Source organism: Eufriesea mexicana, unplaced genomic scaffold, assembly GCF_001483705.2.
Source record: "Eufriesea mexicana isolate 0111107269 unplaced genomic scaffold, ASM148370v2 scaffold1830, whole genome shotgun sequence".
Classification (NCBI taxonomy): domain Eukaryota; kingdom Metazoa; phylum Arthropoda; class Insecta; order Hymenoptera; family Apidae; genus Eufriesea; species Eufriesea mexicana.
In genome coordinates, this window is record NW_016909924.1 from 381,234 (window position 1) to 405,464 (window position 24,231).

General features: G+C 37.2%; 1 protein-coding gene across 1 annotated transcript in view; it reads right to left on the reverse strand.

Moving 5' to 3' along the window:
- Positions 1-7,200: 7,200 nt before the first annotated feature.
- LOC108549088 (dipeptidase 1) overlaps positions 7,201-24,231 on the reverse strand; it is a gene marked incomplete at its 5' end in the record, with an annotated part of 61,535 nt that continues 44,504 nt past the window's right edge. The window contains 4 exons of the mRNA XM_017902327.1: positions 7,201-7,290; positions 8,704-8,842; positions 9,134-9,209; positions 10,570-10,654. Of these exons, the coding sequence (XP_017757816.1) occupies positions 7,201-7,290; positions 8,704-8,842; positions 9,134-9,209; positions 10,570-10,654 (390 nt within the window). The remainder of the gene's footprint in view (positions 7,291-8,703; positions 8,843-9,133; positions 9,210-10,569; positions 10,655-24,231) is intronic.

The following is a 24,231-nucleotide window of genomic DNA, read 5'->3' on the forward strand; positions in this document are numbered from 1 at the left end:
ATATAATATAGTAAGTTATAATATTATTAATCTGAGTTTCTAGGCAGTTGTGTGTTGTTTATGTTATGTACGTTAAGATTTATCTCTAAGGTTTCTCTTTCTCACTCTCGCACGCACACACTGTCACTCTCTCTCTCTCTCTTTCTTTCTTGTACGCTGTCTCATATCGTTCAAACGCATTTACTTTCGTCCATTTTACACGAACAATTGTTTTTGGCCTCTGTCGTCTCTTGCTAGATCGGTTGAGAAAAAGAAGTATCGTCTACGCATGCGTGCTCGATCGTTTCGCTATGTATTCGATTCATAGAAAATGAACACGTTCAACTGATTCCGTTCGACGTTCGAGCTTTTCGAGAAAACGCGTCTGACGGACATCGGCGTCGATCGTTGACAGAAAATCGAGAGGAATCGAGGTTTGAGAAATTAATAATGGAAGTAGACAGTCGCCTCGAGTGTTTCATATGGAAATCGGGTGAAAACGATGGGTTGCTAAGTTAACCCTTTGCGATTCGTCTCGTGTGATGGGACATTTTCTTTTACACTAGAACTACCAAACTGGTCGAAACGATTGGTTTTCTTTATCTTTACATTCGTTAAAAATGTACGTGGTTGCTCTTCACAGACTTAACCCCTTGAGGACAGAATTATTTTTACAAAAATCGGTGAAAAATTCGCGGATTATTTTATTCTCTATTTGGCAGATTATGGTATCCAACGATATATCGCGATAGAAATTACAAGGAAATTTGATTCGATTTTGGAAATTGAATTATATACACTGCTTTGCGCAAACTCAGCGAATAAAGTAGGATCGCGTTAACACGGGGTGAAGGGAATTTTTCTAAAGTCGAAACCGCGTTGACACGGACACGGTCGTTAAGGGGTTAATGTCGATTTTTATTCAGAAACGTAATTGTTTATATTTAGTTATTTTTATTATGCTAGTTTAATTATTATTATCTATGTATATGCTATAATTAGGTACACATTTCAGGTCGGTAGTTCTAGTGCTCAAGGGCCTGCACACGATCAATAGTACCGGCCATACTATCGTCAATTCACTTTGACAATATCGTCATCGACGATAAAAACAAATTCAATATTGACTGCACGCGATTAATAATATTGTCAATATCGAAAAGTATCCGCGATATTATCGACCGTGTGAGGGCCCCTTTAGGGATGAGTTTCTCGAAATCTCATACGCGTCATATACTTTCCCACATTTTGTATAGACGGTGGTTTGTATACAGGAAACTACAGTAGGGGTAGTTTCTGCACACTAAAATAAGAGAAAAGTTTATACAAACGTATACCCTACGAGATCTTGTTTCCAAGCTATAGTTTATTTCGTATCGCAATTGTCACACATTCAAAAATTTCACCGTATAGGTGATATAAGCGATAAATAAATCAATACTAACATCTTCGTTCTAATATAACAATAATTACAAATTTCTCCGATCACTTAACTCTCGAATCATCTATTCATCTATATATACAGAAAATAAATCATCACAACGCAAAATAAATTACAACTCGAAAACAATTTTGCATTTGTCATATGTTTATGCGAACATTTTCTCTCATTCTCGTGTGCAGAAATTGCCCTTGTTAAATTTCCAATATACATATACAATATACAATATACATGTATATCCCACATATATACACACTAATATACAGGATGTTTTGTAACCTTGGAATAATCGGATTGGCAATGATTCTGCGTCAAAAACTAAGTAAAAAATGTGGAATAAAATTTTCTCCAACGAGGCTTGGTTTTCGAGAAATTTGATTTCAAACATTTGTATGGTGAGCACGCGTCTATATCTCGATTTAGTACATTTTGTTGTAGGTTAAGGTCCTTGTTCTTATATTGCGTTTATAAATATTCCTAATAAAAGGAATTATTTTGCCACAGGACAATTCACAAACGATCAGAATTTATCGATCTACTCTGCAGACATAAATATTTCCTAACCTAACATAACCTAACCTAACCTAACCAACCGCAAACCAACAAATGTTTAAATTCAATTTTCTCGAAAACGAAGCCCCGTATGAAAAAATTTCATTCCACATTTTCGACTTATTTTTTCATCCAGAATCGACTGCAACTCGATCGTACCGTTGATTACAGGATACAACGAATAAATATTCTCGCTGGTCTACAGACTGAGAATGACCGTGCACCGCAAAGGGTTAATCGTTAAACTTTAGAGATTATTTTAATTTTTAAGATTAAATGCTCAATCTTAAACCTAAATTAATCTCTGACTCTTGTTACATATGTTCCCTTGAAACGCTCGAAAACATCGAATCCTTTCAACATTTCGGTCTCGACATTCTCCATTATAATAAGACTCATATTTTCCCCAGCCAGTATTCATTTCTCACTCTTTCACTTGCACTCGCACCCATGCACGCTCGAAATGATTATCTAGAGTTTCCTCCTCAACGAGTCGATTCGAAGTACTTCCTCTTCGGCATTTTATTGCGGCTTCGAGACTCATCCCCGACAATACTTTTTCGCCCGAAGGAAAAACGATTTCGCCTTCTTTTCGATTTTCTCTCTCTCGCTCTCTTTCTCTCTCTCTCTCTCTCTCTCTCGCTCTCTTCCACGTTTCCTTTATACAAAGAATACACCGTTGCGACTATACGAAACTAGAACGGTATCATTTGTCTACACGTGAATAATTCCATGAGTCGTGTGGTTGTAAACGCTATCGCAAACACAAGAGTGAGTCTTGTTTCCATTTCCGTGTCCCGATCAATGGTATTTGAGCAATGTACTGCCATCGAATCGATCGTTTGAGAAATACGCATTGTCTCCTTTCTCGAAAGCGGGAACGAAAGTCGGATTAGAGTAATCATATTCGAATGATCGAAACGAAACCGAGGGAAAACAAAGTATTTCTCGAGCAATCGGTCCAATCAATATTATTTTTTTTTCTTTGTTAACGTGCTAGACTTACTCTTTACGAATTAGAAATCGTAAATATCCTCCTATTGGTCTTTTACGCTACTTAATCGTTCACTACGTGGCGGTTAACAGTGTTATTGCTGCTAAGAGTTCACTTAACAGGACCTTGCTGTCACGCTAAGATTACTTCATCGGTAGACAATAAATTCTGCTCGTCGATCTGCGATTGTTCATCCTTGTCAACGCCGAGGAAAACGCAAGCGTTCGAATTTTTACTTCGAGGAAAAAAGCTTCCACTAACGATCGTAGTACTCAAGACCTCTATCGCATCGCCTCGAGTAATTAACCAGCAATCCGTCGAATTTAAACCGATACTCCAAGCTCGAACGTTCGTCCACGTCTCCCCGCGATGTATCGATTCAAAGTTCAACGGATCCTCGTTAATCCTTTCGTCACGGGGTTAATCCTCTATCGAAGGTTCGTAGAATGGTGCTGCGAGTCGTCGAAGGCGCCTTGGTTTCATTTATATATAATATATGTATATAATATATATGTATAGTCGTTAACAATGTTAATTACAGGTACCTAAAAATTTCTCGCACGCGTTCCCCACGCCGGAAAAAAGTAAGAAAAGTCGAAATGTTCGTACAAGCTAGGACAGTCTACGCTAGTTTCCGGTACCATCTAACCTTATCACGCTCAACTTATGAATATCGTGAAGTTACGCAGTCGAAATGGCGAAACGTCGTTACGGGTAAACGAGAAAGAAGAAAAGAAAGGAAAGAAAATGGAGAGAAATGAACAAAGACGCTTGCGAGAATAGTCTCTTCGTCGAGTAAACGCTAGGGAAATCGGTGTAATATTTGATGTATTATCTTGATGCGAGCACGACGTTACGTATTTACAGTGTCTGCGATAATAATAATTGATCCGATATTATTTCCCGATGTCGCACTGGCGCCGTCCGCCATCTTCCTTTCGTCATCGAGTTCGCAAGCTTCTCCTGATCTCTCTTCGTTTAATCATGGCCTCGCGCGTTCGTAGATTTCGAGTAGACCACAGGACAATGTCGCGAGAGCGATTGGCAAATCAGATGAAATCTCGTTAGAACTTGCTCGCAGTCTAATTTAAGTTACATCCCAAAGAGTTCCCTTTTCTAGATATGTAGAAGTACTTCCTACGTGTCCACCATTCCCGATATCTCGATATTTTACGTTTTTACCGACTAAGAGATCTATCGCTATTTCTCGGCTACTATATCGAAAAGGGATTTCGGCAATTACAATTTCTCGTGTCGTAATGGTTCAGTACAAAGTGGCTTGGCAGTGTTTTAATATCGGTGAGCGTGGTAAATAGACCTGCCAATTTGTCCGGGTGTCGTTCTGATTAAGGCAATGATCGAATATTCGAGTTCCACAGACAGGTTATGTCTATTAGGCTACGAGTGATTTTCTTGAACAGATACATACGTGTATCTAGAGATACGTGCGAATAAATAATACATAAAAAGGTACTTTCAAAATTCGTTATCGAATTTGTTTCATATTTCACGAAGACATTTAATACGATTTTAAATTTAATATCACGAGGGAACGGTGATTATTTAAAACAGAGCGTGCAAATTTAAATAACGCAATTAAATATGTATATTATATGTACTTTAGCGACGAGCAATATAATTTCGATATAATTTCACTGTTAATTTCAGTCAACTCGAAGTCTTGTTTGAACATAACGAAATCATGATGGGACAATGATTAGTTCATGCACGTTTCCGATAAATCAAGAGTGCACCGCGGGAACGTAAATTTAAACAATGCAAATGAACACGTAAGTACGTATAACGTGTACCCAAATAATACATACTTAATATAATTTATAATCGCCTTATTCGATTGGTCACAAGTCACGAAATATAATAATACCACGATAAAAGTAATTATTTTATATAGGATTCCAATAAATCAAGAGTAAATACGCGTAAATGTAAATTTAAATAACACAAACAAGCATTACGCGTACACCTCGATGAAATAATAATTTTAATTAATTCAAAGTCTTCTGTAAGTCTAAGAATAATACCCTGATGGAGCAGTGATGGTTCCATAATCGTTTCCAATAAATCACTGGTGTTTATGCATTCGTTTCAACTGAGATGAAAGTAAATCCGCATATATATATCGACAACGTGTCGAATAACAGGAATATCGATATTAATTCGACGATTGAGACATAAACAATTAAATCTGCAATTATTTACACGAGTCGTCGTTTTATAGGTTAACAGATTATTAGTCGATTATTTTATATAATCTGTATTCGCACTTGGATATTCGAGCATTGCCTATACCCGGACATTCGCAGTCCTAACAAGGTGTTTCGCTTACAAATGAAGAAGCAGTGGCGTGAAATAATTGCGTCATGCATTATAATAGAAGCCTCGTTATAATAAACGCTATAAGAACAATTTCAAGAATGTCAGTCGAAGGTTGGAAACATTCAATAAGTGACGAATAAGTCTTTCGTTTTAATGGTCTCAGTGGCGAGCTCTATACGACAAAATTCTGCCATTGTAAATATAGAAATTCTAAAAAGCCTTGAAATAATCGAATATACGCGAACGTTGCTTTCCATCATCCGGTTTCGAGTATCTAATTAAACGTTTACAAAAGAGTTTCCAAGTCGATCTTCCTAGTCCTCTTTTTTTGCTTTTTCTTCATTTTTCTTTTCGTTAATTCCTTGGTCTTAAGCGCACTTGTTAAGTCGACACTATTCTGGAGCAAGCATTCAAATGATCGTCTGCGTTTCTTAAGGGTACGATCTCGATACGATTTATAAATATTTATGTATATATATATATATGTATATATATAAAAAAAAGAAGTGAAGATATTTTCTCTTCGGGGATACCTAGTAGTACCTGGGAAACTCGACTAATTTTTATAGCGTAGTTAACCTCGAATTATTTTAATTGTTCCTCTATGTCGATAACAACTCATGCAGTTACAAATTACGAAACAAAATCTGTCTGATCCTCTGATCGTTCGATTGACATTTGAACGCGTGCCACCTAGCATCCGTCGCTTCGGATTTTACGTAATCACTCCAAGGTAGAAGTATCGAAAAAACGTTTGTCGCAATTCTTTGTCACAATATCGGCTGAATATTCTCCTTCTTCGCGAATACTCCCGAAATAAATTCTCTCTAGCAAGCATTTTTGGCCGCCTCGATTGTCCGCATCGTTACAAGTTATTAAATCAGGAACGCTTTTTCTTACGCTTACAAATATCCATTCGTGAGTTTCTTCAGAACGAGTTCGCATCCCGCTGATAAATTTCCGCTAATTACGCTGTGTTTACGTTTCCATCGATTTTACATGTTCGCTCTCGACAATTCGTCGATCTTCTCTAAGCTCTTTAGATGAGAATGCAATTAATTTTGCAACTTACACTCGAAAATAACGAAAATAAGCAATAATTATCTCTTTAATTTGTTCCCAAAGAAGTGTCAGGAATTGGAACTTCTTGGACATGCATGAAAAAGCTGTGTGTGTCTCTTACGAATGCAATTGATACAAATAACTGAACGAAAATCTGTTGACACGTCAACTGTCAATTTCCAGTATATTAATTAAAATCTCAAATTGAACAGTGTGTTTTTCATCTGACTTGAACATTCGTTAAATTTTTTAATCGGCGATGTTGGTTCTATTCTAATCACCCTAATTCATTGACCACTAGGCATCTACCTAGAAAATGAGCTCGAAAATGACAGTAGACGCGTTAATTTCTCCATGAACGCTTGAAAACATGGACGGACGTATCCAGCTATTGAAATAGCAGCAAATCAACGTTTACACCTTCTCTAGATATGTTTATCACGCGAATCTCAGCGACATGGACAGCGAGGTATCTTCTAAAAATTTCGGAAGGCAAATAAACGCAGTGGCGTAGCAGTGGAGGTTGGAAGATTCGGAGGGGGAAGAGGAAAGGAAGAGACGAGGAATTGAACTTGTTCTGAAGATGATCGTTCAGCATACGGTCCCTGCCTCATCGGTTTTCACAGATGGATCGTACGCTGTCGCTCAATTTTTCATTTTTCATAAGGCGCGATCGAGCTTCCCGGAAAACTCGGAAAGATGTTATCAGGGAAAAGCGATCTTTCAGCTGATCCAGTCCGCACGTTTACAGGGTCATGTAGTTCCATGAGACGTGTCGAATCTTCGGCGATCGAATAAATTCGAGGAATCCTGCTGCGAATGTCCTTAAAGTGAATCAAGACGCTCCGTAGACGCAGGCTGAGTGGTCAGGTGGGCTGATCTTCTCTACTGGCAAAACTGCCGCTCTGTGCCATTCGTCGCGCACCTGAAACCGTATTTTTCTTTTTATCCACGAAATCGATACGGATCATGCGGATAGATATTAACCACTTGCGCTCGAAACACGTGCCACGCACGTCGAGATGCTTTCGGGCCAAAATCGCCAGCGACGTGTACACCACGTCGATAGGCAATTATCGCAGAAATAAAAATGACGTGGGCTGCACGTCGGTTAACAATCAGAACGTTCGTTTCTCGAGCTACAGTTATCGATATCTTGGAAATATTTCAGAATCGATACAGTATCTCAATGTGACACCTTACCGTGCGTTATACTGTACCCCAATCGTGAGTTTATTGGTAGCGCAAGTGGTTAACGCGATTCGAATGTGTAGGCAATCATGGAGGAAGTGGTCTAACTGAATTTATCATTTATTTTGGATGCATTTATGATTTGAAAATGTCCAATTATTTTTTTAAAATAGCAGAATATTGAGTAAGGTCGTGATTTATTAGAGGAATTTTTAAACATTTGCAGTCTGAGCAATTTTTAATATGATCTACCAGCAACTACGAGTCATTTTAGCTTTCCTGTTAGCTTTTGTAGTACAATGTTTACCAAGCAAGTAGCATTTCATTTTCATCAGTTCTTCTGCCAAAGGTATACTGGTATAATATTTATAAGTAAATATACGGTAACCCTGTGTTTTGGGAATTTTATCTAATAATATTTCATATAAATTCAGCGGAATTCTAGTGCTCCAGTAGTGGCAACGGAGTTACAGGCTATTCTTACAATGTCGCCATAATGGCGACAACAGAGTGCAAAGGGTTAATATCTTGTAATGAAACATATGTGTACGGTTTAAGTCATTTTTCTGATTTTTGGTATAATTGAAAGTTTGCTATAGTAAATAAATTATTTCTTAATTCCTCATCATAATTACATTGCGATAATGTGAAATAAATTTCAAGGGGCAATAGAATACCTTGCAATGAAATATATGTGCACGGTTTAGGTCATTTTTCTGATCTTTGGTATAATTGAAAGTTTGCTATAGTAAATAAATTATTTCTTAATTCCTCATCATAATTACATTGCGATAATGTGAAATAAATTTCAAGGGGTAATAGAATACCTTGCAATGAAATATATGTGCACGGTTTAGGTCATTTTTCTGATTTTTGGTATAATTGAAAGTTTGCTATAGTAAATAAATTATTTCTTAATTCCTCATCATAATTACATTGCGATAATGTGAAATAAATTTCAAGAAGTAATAGAAAATTGTAGTGGAAAAACTAAATTTTTTACAGTATAATACAAACAATACAAAATTCTCTCTTATCACTATACCAAACAATACTTTCACCTTACTTTTCATCTTGAAAAGACTGAGAGTGTAACAGCAAAAGTGTTAATCGTTACAAATGTCGGATGAATGTACGAACAGCTTACCTGCTCGACTTTAGCGAATACCCTCAGCAAATTGAGGCCAGCTAACTTCTTAATGTCGTCCTCCGTCCATGTTGGATCCTCGAGCAGGGTGGCCAACAATTGCGGATACCTCGAAACATCCTCCAAGCCGGTAGTGGTACTGAAAAGCGCATCGATAATCGCGTTGTCGCTTTATTTCATTCGTAATGATCTCCGTCATTCAGAGAATAGAAGCGCGACGATAAAATGAAATTTGTCCCGGCAGTCCCGTATCAATGGAAGCAATTTTACGATTTACGCGTCCCGCCTAAGTGTTCATTGTGTGCGCCGTGAATCACTCGCGCTGACTATCTGCACGTAGATACAACAGTAATTGCTTCATTGAGCCGAGTATCGATAATGATTATTCTCTGAATGCGCGTTGTTCCGAGGATACTCGAAAGATAATTACAAATTTATCCCGTCGAAGCCAGCTCCTATTCCAACGTGATCGATCCCAGCCACCTTTCGAATGTGATTGATGTGTGCTGAAACAGCATGGTCTCTTAATAAACTCGTTTGTGCAGTGGCGTTTAAAATGTTGATTTTATTATCCCAAGCTTGCAGGGTCATCACGGTACACGCTGCGAATAAAACCTCGCTGCTGCCTGATTGTTAATTAGATCCCGGTCAGCGTGTTAATCAGATTCGCGTTAATTCACGCGGACGCGATCGAACAGAAGAAACGAATCATTGTTCCACACGAACACAAACGCGTTTCACTGACACGCGCATGTTATTCCGCTGTACTTATTCACTCGTGAAGTTTGTGCCGATAAAAACGGAGAAGAAAATTCGGGAGAAAGGAAGATCTGCGTTGTTTCTGACGTAGTACGACGCGAGATAGGGTGAAGCGGTGTACTATGCGTGGCTGAAAAGAAGTCATCTCGTTCGGTTGCGGGTCAACAGGGGTATTCCACTAGTAATACCCACTCTTCTACGACACTCCCAAAACTACTACCTCCAAGTTCGGTAACGTGATACGTTAACATAGACGTAAGATATCCGCAAAATTCTTACTCTCGAATAATAGAAGACGCAATTGAAGAACTAGGATTGGAAATACAAAGCAGTGAGTCAGATAAGGAATCAGATGATAATAGCTCGGAAGATTTATAAGGTAAAGGAGTACAAAAGTAATAATAATTAACATCATTTATGAAAATTGATTTAAAATTTAAGATGTATCTTTTATGATAAATTAATTATGTAATTGCATCGTACTAGATAACCGTTTAAAAAATCATACGATGCAATATAAATATAAAAAATATGTGTACAGTACAGCACGTTTGCTGCATAATGCAATGAAAAGTTAATCGAGATGCTAATTAGTAATTAGTAATTGCAAATAATCACGTGTTCATCGGAAGAATCTGAAGTTAATGTTTTTGGGATGAGTCTACGCTCTTGCATCTATTTGTTGCGTCTGTCTCGCTTTGTCTCGTTGCTTCCTTCGCTTTCTTTGTCACATGGTGTTTCATGACCGAGCTAATAGGAAGGGATCAGTTCTGCCAATAAGGGAAGCGCTATACTCTACTTCTGCCATGATGTTAGAATGGTTGGGTTAGTGGAGATTCGGTCCTACAAGTTTCTCAGATGACTTCTTTTCAGCCACGCATAGTAGTTGCGAGCACCCGAGCGAAATCTCGAGTGAAACGAATATCGATTGTTAATTATCTATAAATGAAGCGTCATCGATAAAACTTGGGAGTAGAATATCTCGTAATAAAGAAAGAAAATCTTCGATTCGGGGTAATTATAGGATTCAAGTGTTATGTAGCTTTTCTAACAATTGATTATGTTTTTGGTATGAAGAAAATTGCGTATGAATGATATTCTACGTACCAATAACGTCTTTTATTGTGGCTGTACTGTTGCACGTTATGAAGTATGTATAAAACGGAACCATAGCCACGCCGCCATTTTTAGCCTGGAAACAAATGCGTTTAACCTCAGAGACGTAAGCATTAGGCTGCACAGAGTACTGTTCGTGCAAAGAAAAGCGATTGTTAAATTGTGTCGAGTCGAATAAAGCTGCTCTTTCATTGCCCGCGAACGAGGCCATTGAATTTGTGCGTCCATTGTGTTTTCGAAAAATTCTTGTCGTTGCTGCGTTACACAGGGTATCTTCAAAATCATGGCACAGTCAGCTGGTTAATGTCTCTGCATGACAAAGTAAGCCGAACATGAAGAATAACTATTTTTCGTTTAAGACTTCGTTCTTGAGAAAAATAAATTTGAAAATCCCGCGCAATTATGCGAGTCTCAAAATCGGTTTCAAGATTATATCATTAAGTACACTTGAACGAATCTTGACATCTGTTACACGGTACAGTGAAGAAAAATATACACCCATAAAATAATTTTGTTCTCAGTATTTTTGGTCTTGCAATGTCATTAAAATTGCATGCAAAATATTTCTCGTGTCTGTACACTTGAGGGAGATATTTCGGGGGATACCTTCGGATAAGACACCCTGTATATTCAGCATCACGACTCGAGAAGTTATTATCATGTTCAACAGAGTGATAGTTCCAGCTGCAGACCATTCGAATAACAAATTTACGTGGAAAATTTATATTCTGTCAGGGGATCTCGCGAGTTTGCGATTTATGGCTCTCCTTTCCACCGGTATTAAAATATTTCCACGAAATGATTTGTATATCGAATATCAGCCGAAGAATGCGCGTCCTCGTGAAAAAATTCACGATCCCCGGCGAAACGCATTTTTTACTCTACACTCGATATCTCGCAATGCATCATCGCGAGACGTTACTTTCTAATCGTATTTTCTCATTTGCATTTCGAGTATTAAAATTAATTCCCAGTAGCGTATACACAAAAGCACGGTATATCAAGGATGTCTGTAATTTTCTCCGATGGTTTCGAAAATGGAACCAATAAGCCGATACAAATGACTCGTTTCGAACTTTTCTCGTCGAACAGATTTTCGGAAAATTAAATGACACCGGGTAAACAAACGGATTCGCGGTGCCGGTCTCGATACCCAGAGCTATAGATTTTAATAAAAGACACAAAGGCCGTATCGGAGTGTCCTCGGGGTCCATAAGTCGCTTTCAAAAAGGCTATTCAAAGCAACAGTTCGCATCGATCTCTCGGCCCGCGATTTTCTCGTTTAATCCGCGATCCGAGCGTTCTACGCCATTGGGCGATATTAAAAAAGTTGCGATTCGAGACGGCATACTTTCCGAAATGTATATGCCACTGGGAAACGCACATTGAAATTCGATGAGTCCGGTTGTTCGAACCCGCCGCGCATCCGTTGCACGCCATATTGATTTTGTCCAAGGTCCATTTCCAAAAGACAAGAGGAAACGGCCACGATGCCGTCGCTGTCATCTGTTTCCACTCGCTTTTATGTTTATACCCTTCTGACGCTGGCAAAGGGGACATTCGAGATTCTTGCCTCTTCTTTTAGTATTCTGTGTCACGATGGCCAGCAGGTCGGTACTCGCAGTGGTCACAGATGCACTCCTGTATCTCTGGCTTCTGATCGATTTTTCTTATTTTGTAACAAACACGAAAGCTTCTCTCTTTTTTAATCTATTTATTCCTTCCAATTTGTCTTTGGAGACAATTGGGGAATTTTAATATCCCTAGATATTATTTTTGCGAATGATACCGTTAAGATACCATCGAGAACGACTTTAGCCAGTGCTTTTAGGTTAGGTTACTACATGGCAGCAAGTCCAATGGATTATCTGCAGTCTTTTAGTGGTACAGGGTTCGTAGAGTTTAGAACTAATTCATTTGGATGATTTGCAGTTTTCTTCTTGTAACGTGAAACGAAATTGCGAATTTTTTCGTCTAGGGACACACTGGACTTCTAAATCCTAGGGAATATCGTTGTCCCCGATTTTCAGTATAAATACAAAATTGCTATCGACGAGAACGTGTGTCTTATTAATTAAATTCCCAAATAATGTGAATTTTGTTGTAAAATAATACTTCACTATAGAAGAAAGTATAATTCGTGAAATTTTTACTAGAATCTAGTTTATTTTGGCCTTCTAGTGACAAAATGGTCTTCTAAATCACAGGGAATATCATTGTTCCCGATTTTTAACATAAATAGAAAATTGCTATTAACGAGAACGTGTGTGATATTAATTAAATTCCCAAATAATGTGAATTTTGCTGTAAAATAATGCTTCACTATAGAAGAAAATATAATTCGCGAAATTTTTACTAGAATCTAGTTTATTTTGGTTTTCGGATTTGCTCGATATAATGTAACCTCGATATTTTGATTAACATAGGTTTTACCATAAAATCATGGTTCGGTACTGATTTTAGAAATTTTTTTAATAGTCTAGGGACTATCTAGATGGCGACACTGTTCTCTAATAAAAATGGAGTATCGATAGACTGTTGATGTTCCAATTTATATTACGAGATAATCGATGTAGCGGGGAATTTTGGGTAATGCAATACCAGAGAAAATAGATGCGAATTACATTGATTATAATTTAAAATAAATATTAGTAGCATTTAGAATTAAACTTTTCACAGCAAATGCACATTTTTGCAGGAAATAGATAAAGTTACGAGATCTGGATAGAAATCTGTTCCGTCACGAAAGAACTCTAAAAATATAGCTTTTATCTTGCAAAATTTGCATAAGTACATATTTTGCGTACAAATGCATAATTAGTAAGAAACGTGGAGAACATAATTGTGAAGGAAAAATGAACATAAAGTTTAAAATATATTCGTGTATTTCATGTCTCTCAGACCAGCTCCAACTTTCACGTTCAGGTTACAAAATTCTAATAAGCAATTAACGTTTATATGTTATCCAAAATTAGTAACAATTTCGAAGAAACGAATGTCAAAAGTTCACCAAAAATTTCGCCACAAAATTTCGTATTAATGCTCAATTCTTCTTCTCTAACATTGAATGGAATATTAAAAATAAAATTCGATATACTGTAGATTAAATAGGATTTTCAATTTTTTAATAGTTAATTTATATTATAAATCGCAGTACAACGCGCTATCACGAGAAAACGAGAGGACTGGCCGAGTTATTGGTCGCAAAGTTATCCTATACCTGTATGCCCGGGTTTTCAAGCGCTCGCCAATAAAATTCGAAGAAATCCTAAAGTGACTCCGTGGGAATGCAATTTCACTTCCCCTGAACGGTATGCAACGCGTTGAAATTTTAATATCGAGGCCGGCTATAAATCATATTTTCTCACTCGCCAGGATTTCCCTGCGATTGATTCGGGAATCCCATGAAACATTTAATGTCGAACTGTGTCCGGTAGTCATCGGACATGTCTGCGATACGAAATTTTTCAAACCTTTAGCGTTCCCAATTTTCCACAACGGATTGCGCAATGGGAAACATTGTTTTCCACTCCAGTTAATAGCCTACGAAGTTTTTATCCAGGTTGTTCGTCGGTGATTTCGTCGTACTTCTTTGCTTACGAGTTACACTCGTTACGAGTTAGACCCTGGACACACTGGTCCCATGGTACGCGAGTTTGATTTATGCTCGCAGATCGCGTTATTTGCACGCGTTGAGATCAACATCGAGATCATCGAGGTATCGGTAGATCTCTGCTTCCATTTACATGATGGCGACTGTAACGTAGGACGATCCATGTATCCTCATTAGAGGCAAGAGGCCAGCGGAGAACCGGTACGAAAGGAACACGCAGAGTCGTCCTAATTTCCTCCATTTATTTACTCTGACCTCTATATTCCCCGTGAACTTTATAATCCGGTCGAAGATAGCAACAGAACTGCTCTCGGGCGATTTATCAATGCCGAATTCCTGATAGAAATCTAAAGAACCCCAGAGAGCACGGGGCGATCTTTATCCATTTCGGTTAGCCCGAAATACTTGGAGCCAGGGCGCAATGGCTATCCAAGTTTTATCGGGTCCTTTCTATCTTTGCCTCCTATCGAAAATTACTGAATGTGCCAATCAGGTAAGAGACAATGGCCTGCTGTCTAGTCGATACCTGACCTGACTTAAACTATGAGGTAGCCAACGTTAATTGGGGCAGCAGTGTAGCACAGCTAATAACATGTTGCCAGACAGGCCATCGTTCGGCCTCTGATTGGTGTAACTCATCCCCTTGTTGCTTCGTCATGATCGAGCTAGTATTGATTGTGCCGGGGAAGCAAATAAGAAACACATCTTGTTTTCTTCTTATAAACAGACGATTCGCTAATAATTTAATCGGGATAATTGCACCACTGGCGAAAATTTGTCGACTCTTAATATTTGAGCCTGTGTTGGTATTGAAATTTCTGTAAGGGTTTTATTTTCTAGTTTTATTTTTATCTCACGTTTTATATTTTTGCGTTGTCATTGGATGTTACTTTTGTATTGCTAACCCTTTACGAGATGGACTATGGATATGTTATTAGCTCACCAAGATATTAGTCGAGAATAAGAATAAAATTGAAATTTTTAGTCAAAAATCTATTACAATTGCAATGGCTATAGCAATCCAATTGCTTCCAACCCTATTATTTATGCAAAAGAATGAGCTCACCACGATATTAGTCGAAAATGTCAATAAAATTGAAATTTACAGACAAAAACCTATTAGAATGCTAATGGCTATAGCAATCCAATAGGTTCTAACCCTATTATTTATGCAAAAGAATGGGCCTAACACGATATTAGTCGAAAATGTCAATAAAATTGAAATTTTCAGTCAAAAACCTATTAAAATTGCAATGGTTATAGCAATCCAATAGGTTCTCACCCTATTATTTATGCAAAAGAATGAGCTCACCACGATATTAGTCGAAAATGTGAATAAAATTGAAATTTTCAGTCAAAAAGCTATTACAATTGCAATGGCTATAGCAATCCAATTGGTTCCAACCTTATTATTTATGCAAAAGAATGAGCTCACCACGATATTAGTCGAAAATGTGAATAAAATTGAAATTTTCAGTCAAAAACCTATTAAAATTGCAATGGTTATAGCAATCCAATAGGTTCTAACCCTATTATTTATGCAAAAGAATGAGCCCAACACGATATTAATCGAAAATGTGAATAAAATTGAAATTTTCAGTCAAAAAGCTATTACAATTGCAATGGCTATAGCAATCTAATTGGTTCCAACCTTATTATTTATGCAAAAGAATGAGCTCACCACGATATTAGTCGAAAATGTGAATAAAATTGAAATTTTCAGTCAAAAGCCTATTAGAATTGCAATGGCTATAGCAATCCAATAGGTTCTGATCCCTTCATTTATGCGAAAAAATTAGCTCACCGCGATATTAGTCGAAAATGTCAATAAAATTGAAATTTTCAGTCAAAAACCTATTATTTATGCAAAAAAATAAGCTTACCACGATATTAGTCGGAAATGTCAATAAAATTGAAATTTGCAGTCAGAAACCTATTAAAATTGCAATGGCTATAGCAGCAATCCAATAATTGCCTAAATAAATAACCCTATTACTTATGCAAAGAAAACTACGGACTCGAATATTTTTTGTTGCAAGGAAACAGCAATGCGAAGCTTTCCTTACATTTTTATAAGCTCGCGGATACTCTTTATGCTAAAATAAAAACAGAAAATCGTGCATTTGCGTGAGACATGAACGAATAGAATTATTTTATTTATATAGTTATCATCTATTCGTTATTTAAATTATAGCATTGAAGCAAACAGTGACTGATTGTGAGAGTCACTTCTTGAGTGCAAAGGATTAACTTTGGTGTTAAAAATAAAATACGTCTTAACGAATATACAAAAATCAATCTCTTAGCAAAAATAAATATATCTTTAAACTATTCATCGAAGAGGTTCCAGGAACGCGTGAAGTATTTATTTCACGCGTCAGATAAGAATTAGGGTACCATTAGGGCAATTGCACACCCTTGTTCTTCCCTCTAGTTTTGACTCTCCATGCGAGCAGTCAGAATACATTTGATATACCTTCCTTACGATAGAATAAAGATAATTATAATAATAAAGATACTTATTGCTTTTTACCAATAATACCAATATTTGAGAATTTTTAGTCTTCATTTTCATTTTTCTATCGAAATATCTGTGTCATTACGCTATATTTGTTATTATTGTTATATTATTAAACGAAGAAATTTTCATTTTCCATTTTTCACTTGTCATATACAGTCATCTACGTTAATGTGATGGTGGACGTACGCAGTAGTGTGTTGTCTATTGTTGTAATCTCGAGGCTCAGTGGATGTGTATATTGTGGTTCTAGGATTGTTACAGGTATGAAATCATCAGTGAAGAGATCAGTCCGGTGGCTACGGTGCTATATTGATGGATGTAATAAGTACCGTACTATAAATTGGAAATATATGAAGCTGTAGGCGTAATATACATTGTTATTCTAAAACCGCATTGGAAATTACAGCATACTTCCATAATCAGGCGCAGGAATTTTCATTTTCACGTTTTCGTTCATCATGAATGGAATATTGGTGTCATCCAAGTGTCGGTGTTATTACCTTTGTGTTATCGTATAAAATAATTGCATTTTTAGGAAGCTGGTATAATTCTATCCACTCAAGTATCATTCATCGATTCGATATCTCGGTTTCATTTTTCTGCTGTATAGATGCAATAACAAAAGCCGGTCCTGCTTTTCGATCTTTCAGTGTCCCTGGCATATGACTGGTTCGCAATATCGAAACATCCCTTTCAGTGACTTCGATACGATTTTTTACATGCACTACGTGTAACGGGATTGGCACCAAGAGGAGAAAAATTGATTGCAGTAGCTTCGGCGCAGTTTTTGTTAAACTAAAACACGAGGAGAACACAATGCTCACCAGGCAGTTTAATGGCTGCTATTCTACTCGCGATGCTTTTTTAAGATGTACAGCAAACAAAATAAAACGCATGATACATTTATAAAACTGTCATTCGGATGTTGTCTCCATGGTTGTTGCAGTCTGTGAAACATGAAGTACAGAATATCACTGTATACTACAGTTGGAAAGTTTGCGAAAAAAGAAAGGAAAAATATATGAGAAAATAACGTCATTCATTATTTCTCGCTATCCTCGAGTCTATTATTATATTTGCCTTTTATTTAACACATTGAACGTCGACAGCATATGAGACATTTAAAGCTTGAGCACCGGCCTCATTCGCTTGTGTCCGAACAACGAGTAGCTAAAGAAAATATTTAAAACTTATACATTTTCTTAAAATACCATATTTTGATTGCATTTTCGTCATTCTGTGGATATTTCGCTATTACTAGAATCATCGGAATCACTCGAATATCGTAATGAAACAGCTTTTGATATTCTCCTTGGACCCAAATCGCTATCACTGTCCTCGACTCGTATGTCAGAATCTTCCGAATGTATCGAATAATCTGATAGAAGGTGAGCAATATACTCGTTAAAAACTTCGCTCGTATTATATGGATAAAAAGTTACAGAATAATAAGACTTGTTATATTGTTCAACAAAAGCGTAAACCTACGAAAGAGGTACTAAACTAAGGAATACACTGCTCGAGAGTGATTCTTGCTTTGATTGTTTCTGAACCAGTATACGTTTTATTTTCGGAGAATAACAAATTCAGATTGTCGTAAACGTGACAAGTGAATGCAAATTGATGTGTAAGACATCCATACGAGCAAAAGAAAATCCTCGTCATCGTGAGGGCGAGAGTCAAGTGACAAACGTAGAAACCTGCATTATCGCGGGACCGGCGCACAATGTGTTAAGTATGCAATAATGTTTCATTAATTTTCAATATTGTAGGATGGTGAAAACTGGCTTTGAGACATCAAAAAATTGACAGAATAATCAGAACAGAATAACACGAACGCAAAACTCATAAAACTTATTTAATTTTGGAAAAGAACACCAAGATAGCGCAACGAAAACACACAAAGACGTACTCTAATTTAACTCTCTTTCCAACACCGAGCGACTCACGCTCGTGCTGGTTACAATTAATCCTTTGCACTCGACGATTTTTGGCCAAAGAAGGATAGGAGTTGAAAGATTTTCTGTTACAAAGCTGACGATATTTTTCCGAGCAGTGAATAAGAAATCGTATGATAATTAACACGTAGAATTATTTGATTTCGATACCTCGCACACCGTTACATTATCTGAAATTTGACATATTCATGAATATCGAGCTTCGAAATTTGATCAAATGGCGACTGTAGGGCGCCTCTCGAGCGCAGAGGGTTAACTTCTAAGGACTCAGTTTTGGTCGTCAAGGACCCTGCTTTTATGCTTTTCTTAACCTACGCTTCACCTCCCTGTAGGAACCGCGCAACTTAATTTTGTTACCCTAAAATAACTTTCCCATTTGCTTCTGGAAAATATTGATCGGTTTAATTTTACAAATTAAAGAATAGTATTTAATTCCTTTATATAAAAATTAAATATCCATTTCTATTCACGGTATTTTACTTCTAAATACTTCCGAATTTTTCGAATAAATATAAATTACCAATTCTAATTGAGTAAAATTTGCCTGAAAAATTTATGCGTATTATTTTCACTAGAAACAACATATATATATTCACTCCAAAATGAAGTTCACTTGAAAAATTCGTATGTCACAGATCACGTGCGAAAAAATGATTATTTATCAATTAAATTTGAATAATTATTAATCAAGCTCAATTTAAACCTTTATAATTGAATTTCCACTTGCACGTAAAACATTATGGTACCAAAGTTGAGAAATAATATTTACTAGGCGTAGACTGTTCGGTGCCAGTACAATTACGTAATATCAACCACAGGAAGCACAGTGATATCGAATAAACGAAACGAGAATGAGAAAACTATGGATTTGGAACGAACAAAGCAGGATTCGCGTCTCGGATTTAATCCCGTAGACCAGCTGGAAGCATCGATACGAGATAATTGTCATTTGGGCGTCAGTGATTGGCAGGCGTAGGGCAGCGATGGGATTAAATTTTAATCGAGCTTTGCACGCCAGGCTTGATCGTTTAGTTCGTCCAATGTTGGCCACTAATTTGACGTTATTTCAGAATTCAGAAACCCCTAACTAATTTTCAAGCGTTCGGCCAAAGGAGTCGGCTAAATCCCGAAGAAGGAGCCAGGATTCGAGTGAAAAGTCACGTACCCACCGGTGACAATTTGGCCAGGTGATTTATACCTTTAACATTTTGGTCTCTACCTTTTTGGGAGACAGTGGGATAAAGAATAGTCTGGTACTTATACAGGGTAGTAGAAGAAGGGGTAGAAGGTCTTAGGGGCTTATGGTATTCACCAAGAGGTAGAAAATGTCTAATGAACACAGAACCATTATTCTACCCTGTTTTTGAATAACGAAATGGAATATTTTATATTTTATTATTCAAGAACAGTCGGTGTCAAAAGTATCTTTGCAATATATCCAATGTGAATGGAAGAATTGATTCATAAACACGTTGACTCACAGTAAATTCTAAACTTTATATTGTTGAAATATATTCGTATATTTAACCCTTTGTGGTCGGCAGATTTCAGCACAGCAGTTACTTTTCTGTACAGGATTTAAAGTCAATATATGGATATTAAAACGCACAGAATTTGTCGAAACTGATTTGCGTTTAACACGTTAACTGCCACGCGCATTTTACATGGTTTGCCCATGACGTCAACATGAATATTTTATTATGCGAGTTTAATATAGAGCAATTTTCTTATAGGCCAGAAATTTTTTTAAAGTAGTCAAATAGGTTCTCCGAGTTCCAGTATTTTTCCTCGCTTTGAATACAATCATTCTCACAATTATTATTCACAGTGATTGATAAAACGTTAAGATTCATACATTTTCTGTAGACAAATTTTCATTGCATTCTGTGTTATTCCAAAATTATATTTAACCCTTTGCACTCGACGATTTCTTCGTTACAGGAAAATAGTAATTCAAAGACTTTCTGCTATAAAGTCGACGATATTTTTAAAACGGTAAATAAGAAATCCTATGCAAATTAAGACGTGAAATTATTTTACTCCGATATTCCACGCATCGTTGAGTAATTGTAAATTTCATATATAAATTAACATCCATCTTTAGAATTTGATTAAATGGCAACTGAGAGGCGCCTCTAGAAAATTCAATTTCTGATTTTGTCAGCTTACAGCTATGCTACGTAACGCAAAATTATTAGTTCTCCATAATCAGTTATTATATTACGACACAAAGTTTCTTGTAACATAGTGTGACAATATCTTTCTATCCACTGTACTTTAAAAATTCCCCAAGAGAAAGAAAAGGAAAAGAATTAAGGGTAGTTTCTAACCCTTTGAGGTCGTATTAAATTTAGACATGGGTGTCGAACTGGTTGGAATTAATTTCCATTCAACGAACAGTGATACATAATATGCAAGATTATGAAGGATAAACAAGATTTATGAATTCTTTTGTGAACTTGAGGTATGTGTTTACATAATAATATTTTAATGTGTCGCAAAAATAATTACTTTGGCGTCTTCCGCCATTGATTTTTCTATTCGAACATACGAAACAATCTTTACACTGTACGTTTTGACAGTGCCGCAATATATGCAATTTGCCATTAAGCCTTTCCTCTTTATCCGAGGACGATGATCTTAGTAATTTTGGAGATGCTCCATTACGAAAATCGTCTGTAAGTTGTTCCAGCAAATTCTGGACAAACATAAAATATCACATAGACGTCTTGTTTCTTCTTTTTGCTGACACCTTATATAAGATGTAGCTATTAATCGTGCATACTTCTAATCCTCATAAAAAGATTTTTCTTCGCTATTTAACACGATGAATACAATATAAGATCGATATGGTTCTTTGTCGTGGTGGCTGAGAGTAGACATACGACCGCAAAGGGTTAATATCCTTTAGCATCTCCCAATTGTTCCCCTGCAGCGGCCATAGCGAAACATCGAAAAAGGAAAAGAAAATGAAGGGAAGAGGGAAAATGGAAACAGATTGTACATTGCTTCTGACTGGTTGACTACGACAGATAAATCACGCGGTCTCGCGTATTGTAATACCAATTTAATCCTACGGGATCCTCTGTGGAACAATTTTTTTGCCAGCCTCATTGACCCGGCTCGTATATTATTTTATACGAGTATCCCCGTGTGACTTTTTTCCGCCATTATTCCAAGCGCGAATTCCGCGCCGCGTTGAACACGTACTTTTGCCGCTCTGAATGTATCCTCTTGGCCGCCTCGAACTCGCTTCGAATTTTCCTCGTTTTTCACCCGTGTGCTTTTTTCTCGATTCGTTTGCACGGACCCGACACATTCAACGGGCAGAAACCAGCCCCCTTTCCTCCGTTCAGCTGACGTTCCAGCCGCTCGACCGGCTTCGGATTTCAGTCAAGAAAAGAGACGAACGAACGAGCCGGACGGATAGATGGATTGATAGGTGGATGGAAAGAGAGAGAGAGACACGTAACGTGTTTTCATGAAAATTCTACAACGAGGTTGGCCCGGGCCAACCCTGAACTTTGCGAAACACCCGACCTGATTCTAGTCGCATGTTTGCTGACCTAAAACCAAATAATCTCTTCGTTGGCCAACGTTTGCGAGCGGTTGATCAAAAAGGATGACATGGAATATTCGCGTGTCCTTTTGAGTGCCATGCTCCAGAGATATGGCTGAATCGATCACCTCGAATGGGAGGTAACAGGGTGTGTTTGAGTTTCCCTTTGTGCCAACCAAGCATTGGCTTTTCGACACTCTAAAAAGCGTCGAGTGCTTAAGGTTCTTAACAGTTTGGCTTTTGAATTTCGTGCTTTCCAATGTATCGTGTCCGAATAGTTTATGGAATAAAACACGCGTGGAATGTGTCACAGTACGGTTTGGTAGTAGGAATGGTAGTTATTAATAGTTTGTGGCATGAAGCAATGGGAATCGTTTAAAGTGGACAATTGGTGGGTACGAACTGACTCGATGTAACTCGAGTAACTGGTGAATATTTATGAATTTTTGAATAATTGTGATTAATAATAATCGTTGTTTAAGAGCGAGAGGACAAAATAGCGTAACTTTTATACAAAACAGAATGCAATTTTATGCATGGAACTTTAGTGGAATATCGTGAAAACGGTCAGTGATGGCGGTTTGTTCGTGGACGAGCCCTCAGAATTTGCATCTTTAATCCCCAATTGGTTTTGTTGGGTCACCGGTGAGCACAACAGTTTGGGTTAGGTTTGGTTTAGATCACCTAATTTTAACTTGCATTTTGCACTTTACATTTTAAAACTGAAATTACCTGCGGAAAAATCAGAGTAAAAATTCGTTCCGATCTTGAAAAGTTATTTGTACAGAAAATTATAACCTCAAAATCAGACGGCGTAATCGAGATCGAACGATTTAACTATATTAGTCGAAGATTCAGATTTTATTTAGTATTGCGATTTTCAAATTAATCAAAATAACTAGTTTTACATTAATTTGTTTTCATAATTACTGGAATTTATTACTGTACAGAGTGGATACCTTGAGCTTTGATACATAAATAACATAATGAAGCAAGATATTCCATTTGTCAACTCTAACCTTACTTAAGCGACCTCTAATTCTGAAACTAATTCTGAAACACCGGATATTATTCTTATTGTAATTACCATTATGTACCATTGACCTCTATATCTACGCGATGAATCATAAATTCACTAGCATTAATTTAAAATTCATGCCATTGTTCAAGTTCCCGTGGCCCTAATACTTTTTTCCAAATTTATTATTTCCCATTAAATGCGGCGAACTTTCGGTACGTTGTTTGAAAAAGGTATTAAGCTGATGCCATTTTACTAACTTTCAATGTAGCAGTCGGAAAACAGCAACTAAAACGTTAAAATTTATCGAGCGACCCAAAAAGCTACGCCAGTGGCCAGTGGGTTAAGCATGGATTACATCATAAATGCTCACTAACAATTTTATCTGCTACTTTATTTACGCTCAAAGTAAATTACTTCCTCCGGTTTTTCGCTCACAAAGACCTAACCAAACTGCCGTTCTTAATAGTTAGCCAGCTTAACTCATCGGTCCAAGTATTTCCTAACCTTAAAACGTCCAAATTCCAACCTCCAAAGACGATCGGCCAAACGTTAAAAATACAAAGCTATTTCACCAACAAAAACGTATCCACGATCTACACTCGTCTTATATCCCAGAAAAAAAAAGATAAAAATAAGGTACCTTTACGTAACATAGTTTGTATACACAACAGCGAGCGAAAATGGTCGAGAGAATTTATCAGAATTATACAACAGGGTATATACGAAGCGAAACGTATTCCAAGTAATCAAGAGCAGAGAAAACATCGACGACCATATTTTCCACGATTCTACGACTTTGTTCGGGGCAAATTCGTTGTTCTTAGTAAAATATCTACTTGGCTCTTCCACCGTAACTCGGGCGCTCGTACTGCGACCGTAGTTGCGCTCTCTGTCCGGCAGACGTCGCTAGTGTCCACAAGCGTACGATGAGCGCGCCGTTAATCATGCGAACCGATCTTGCGGCGAGTGGTGGGGGTAGAG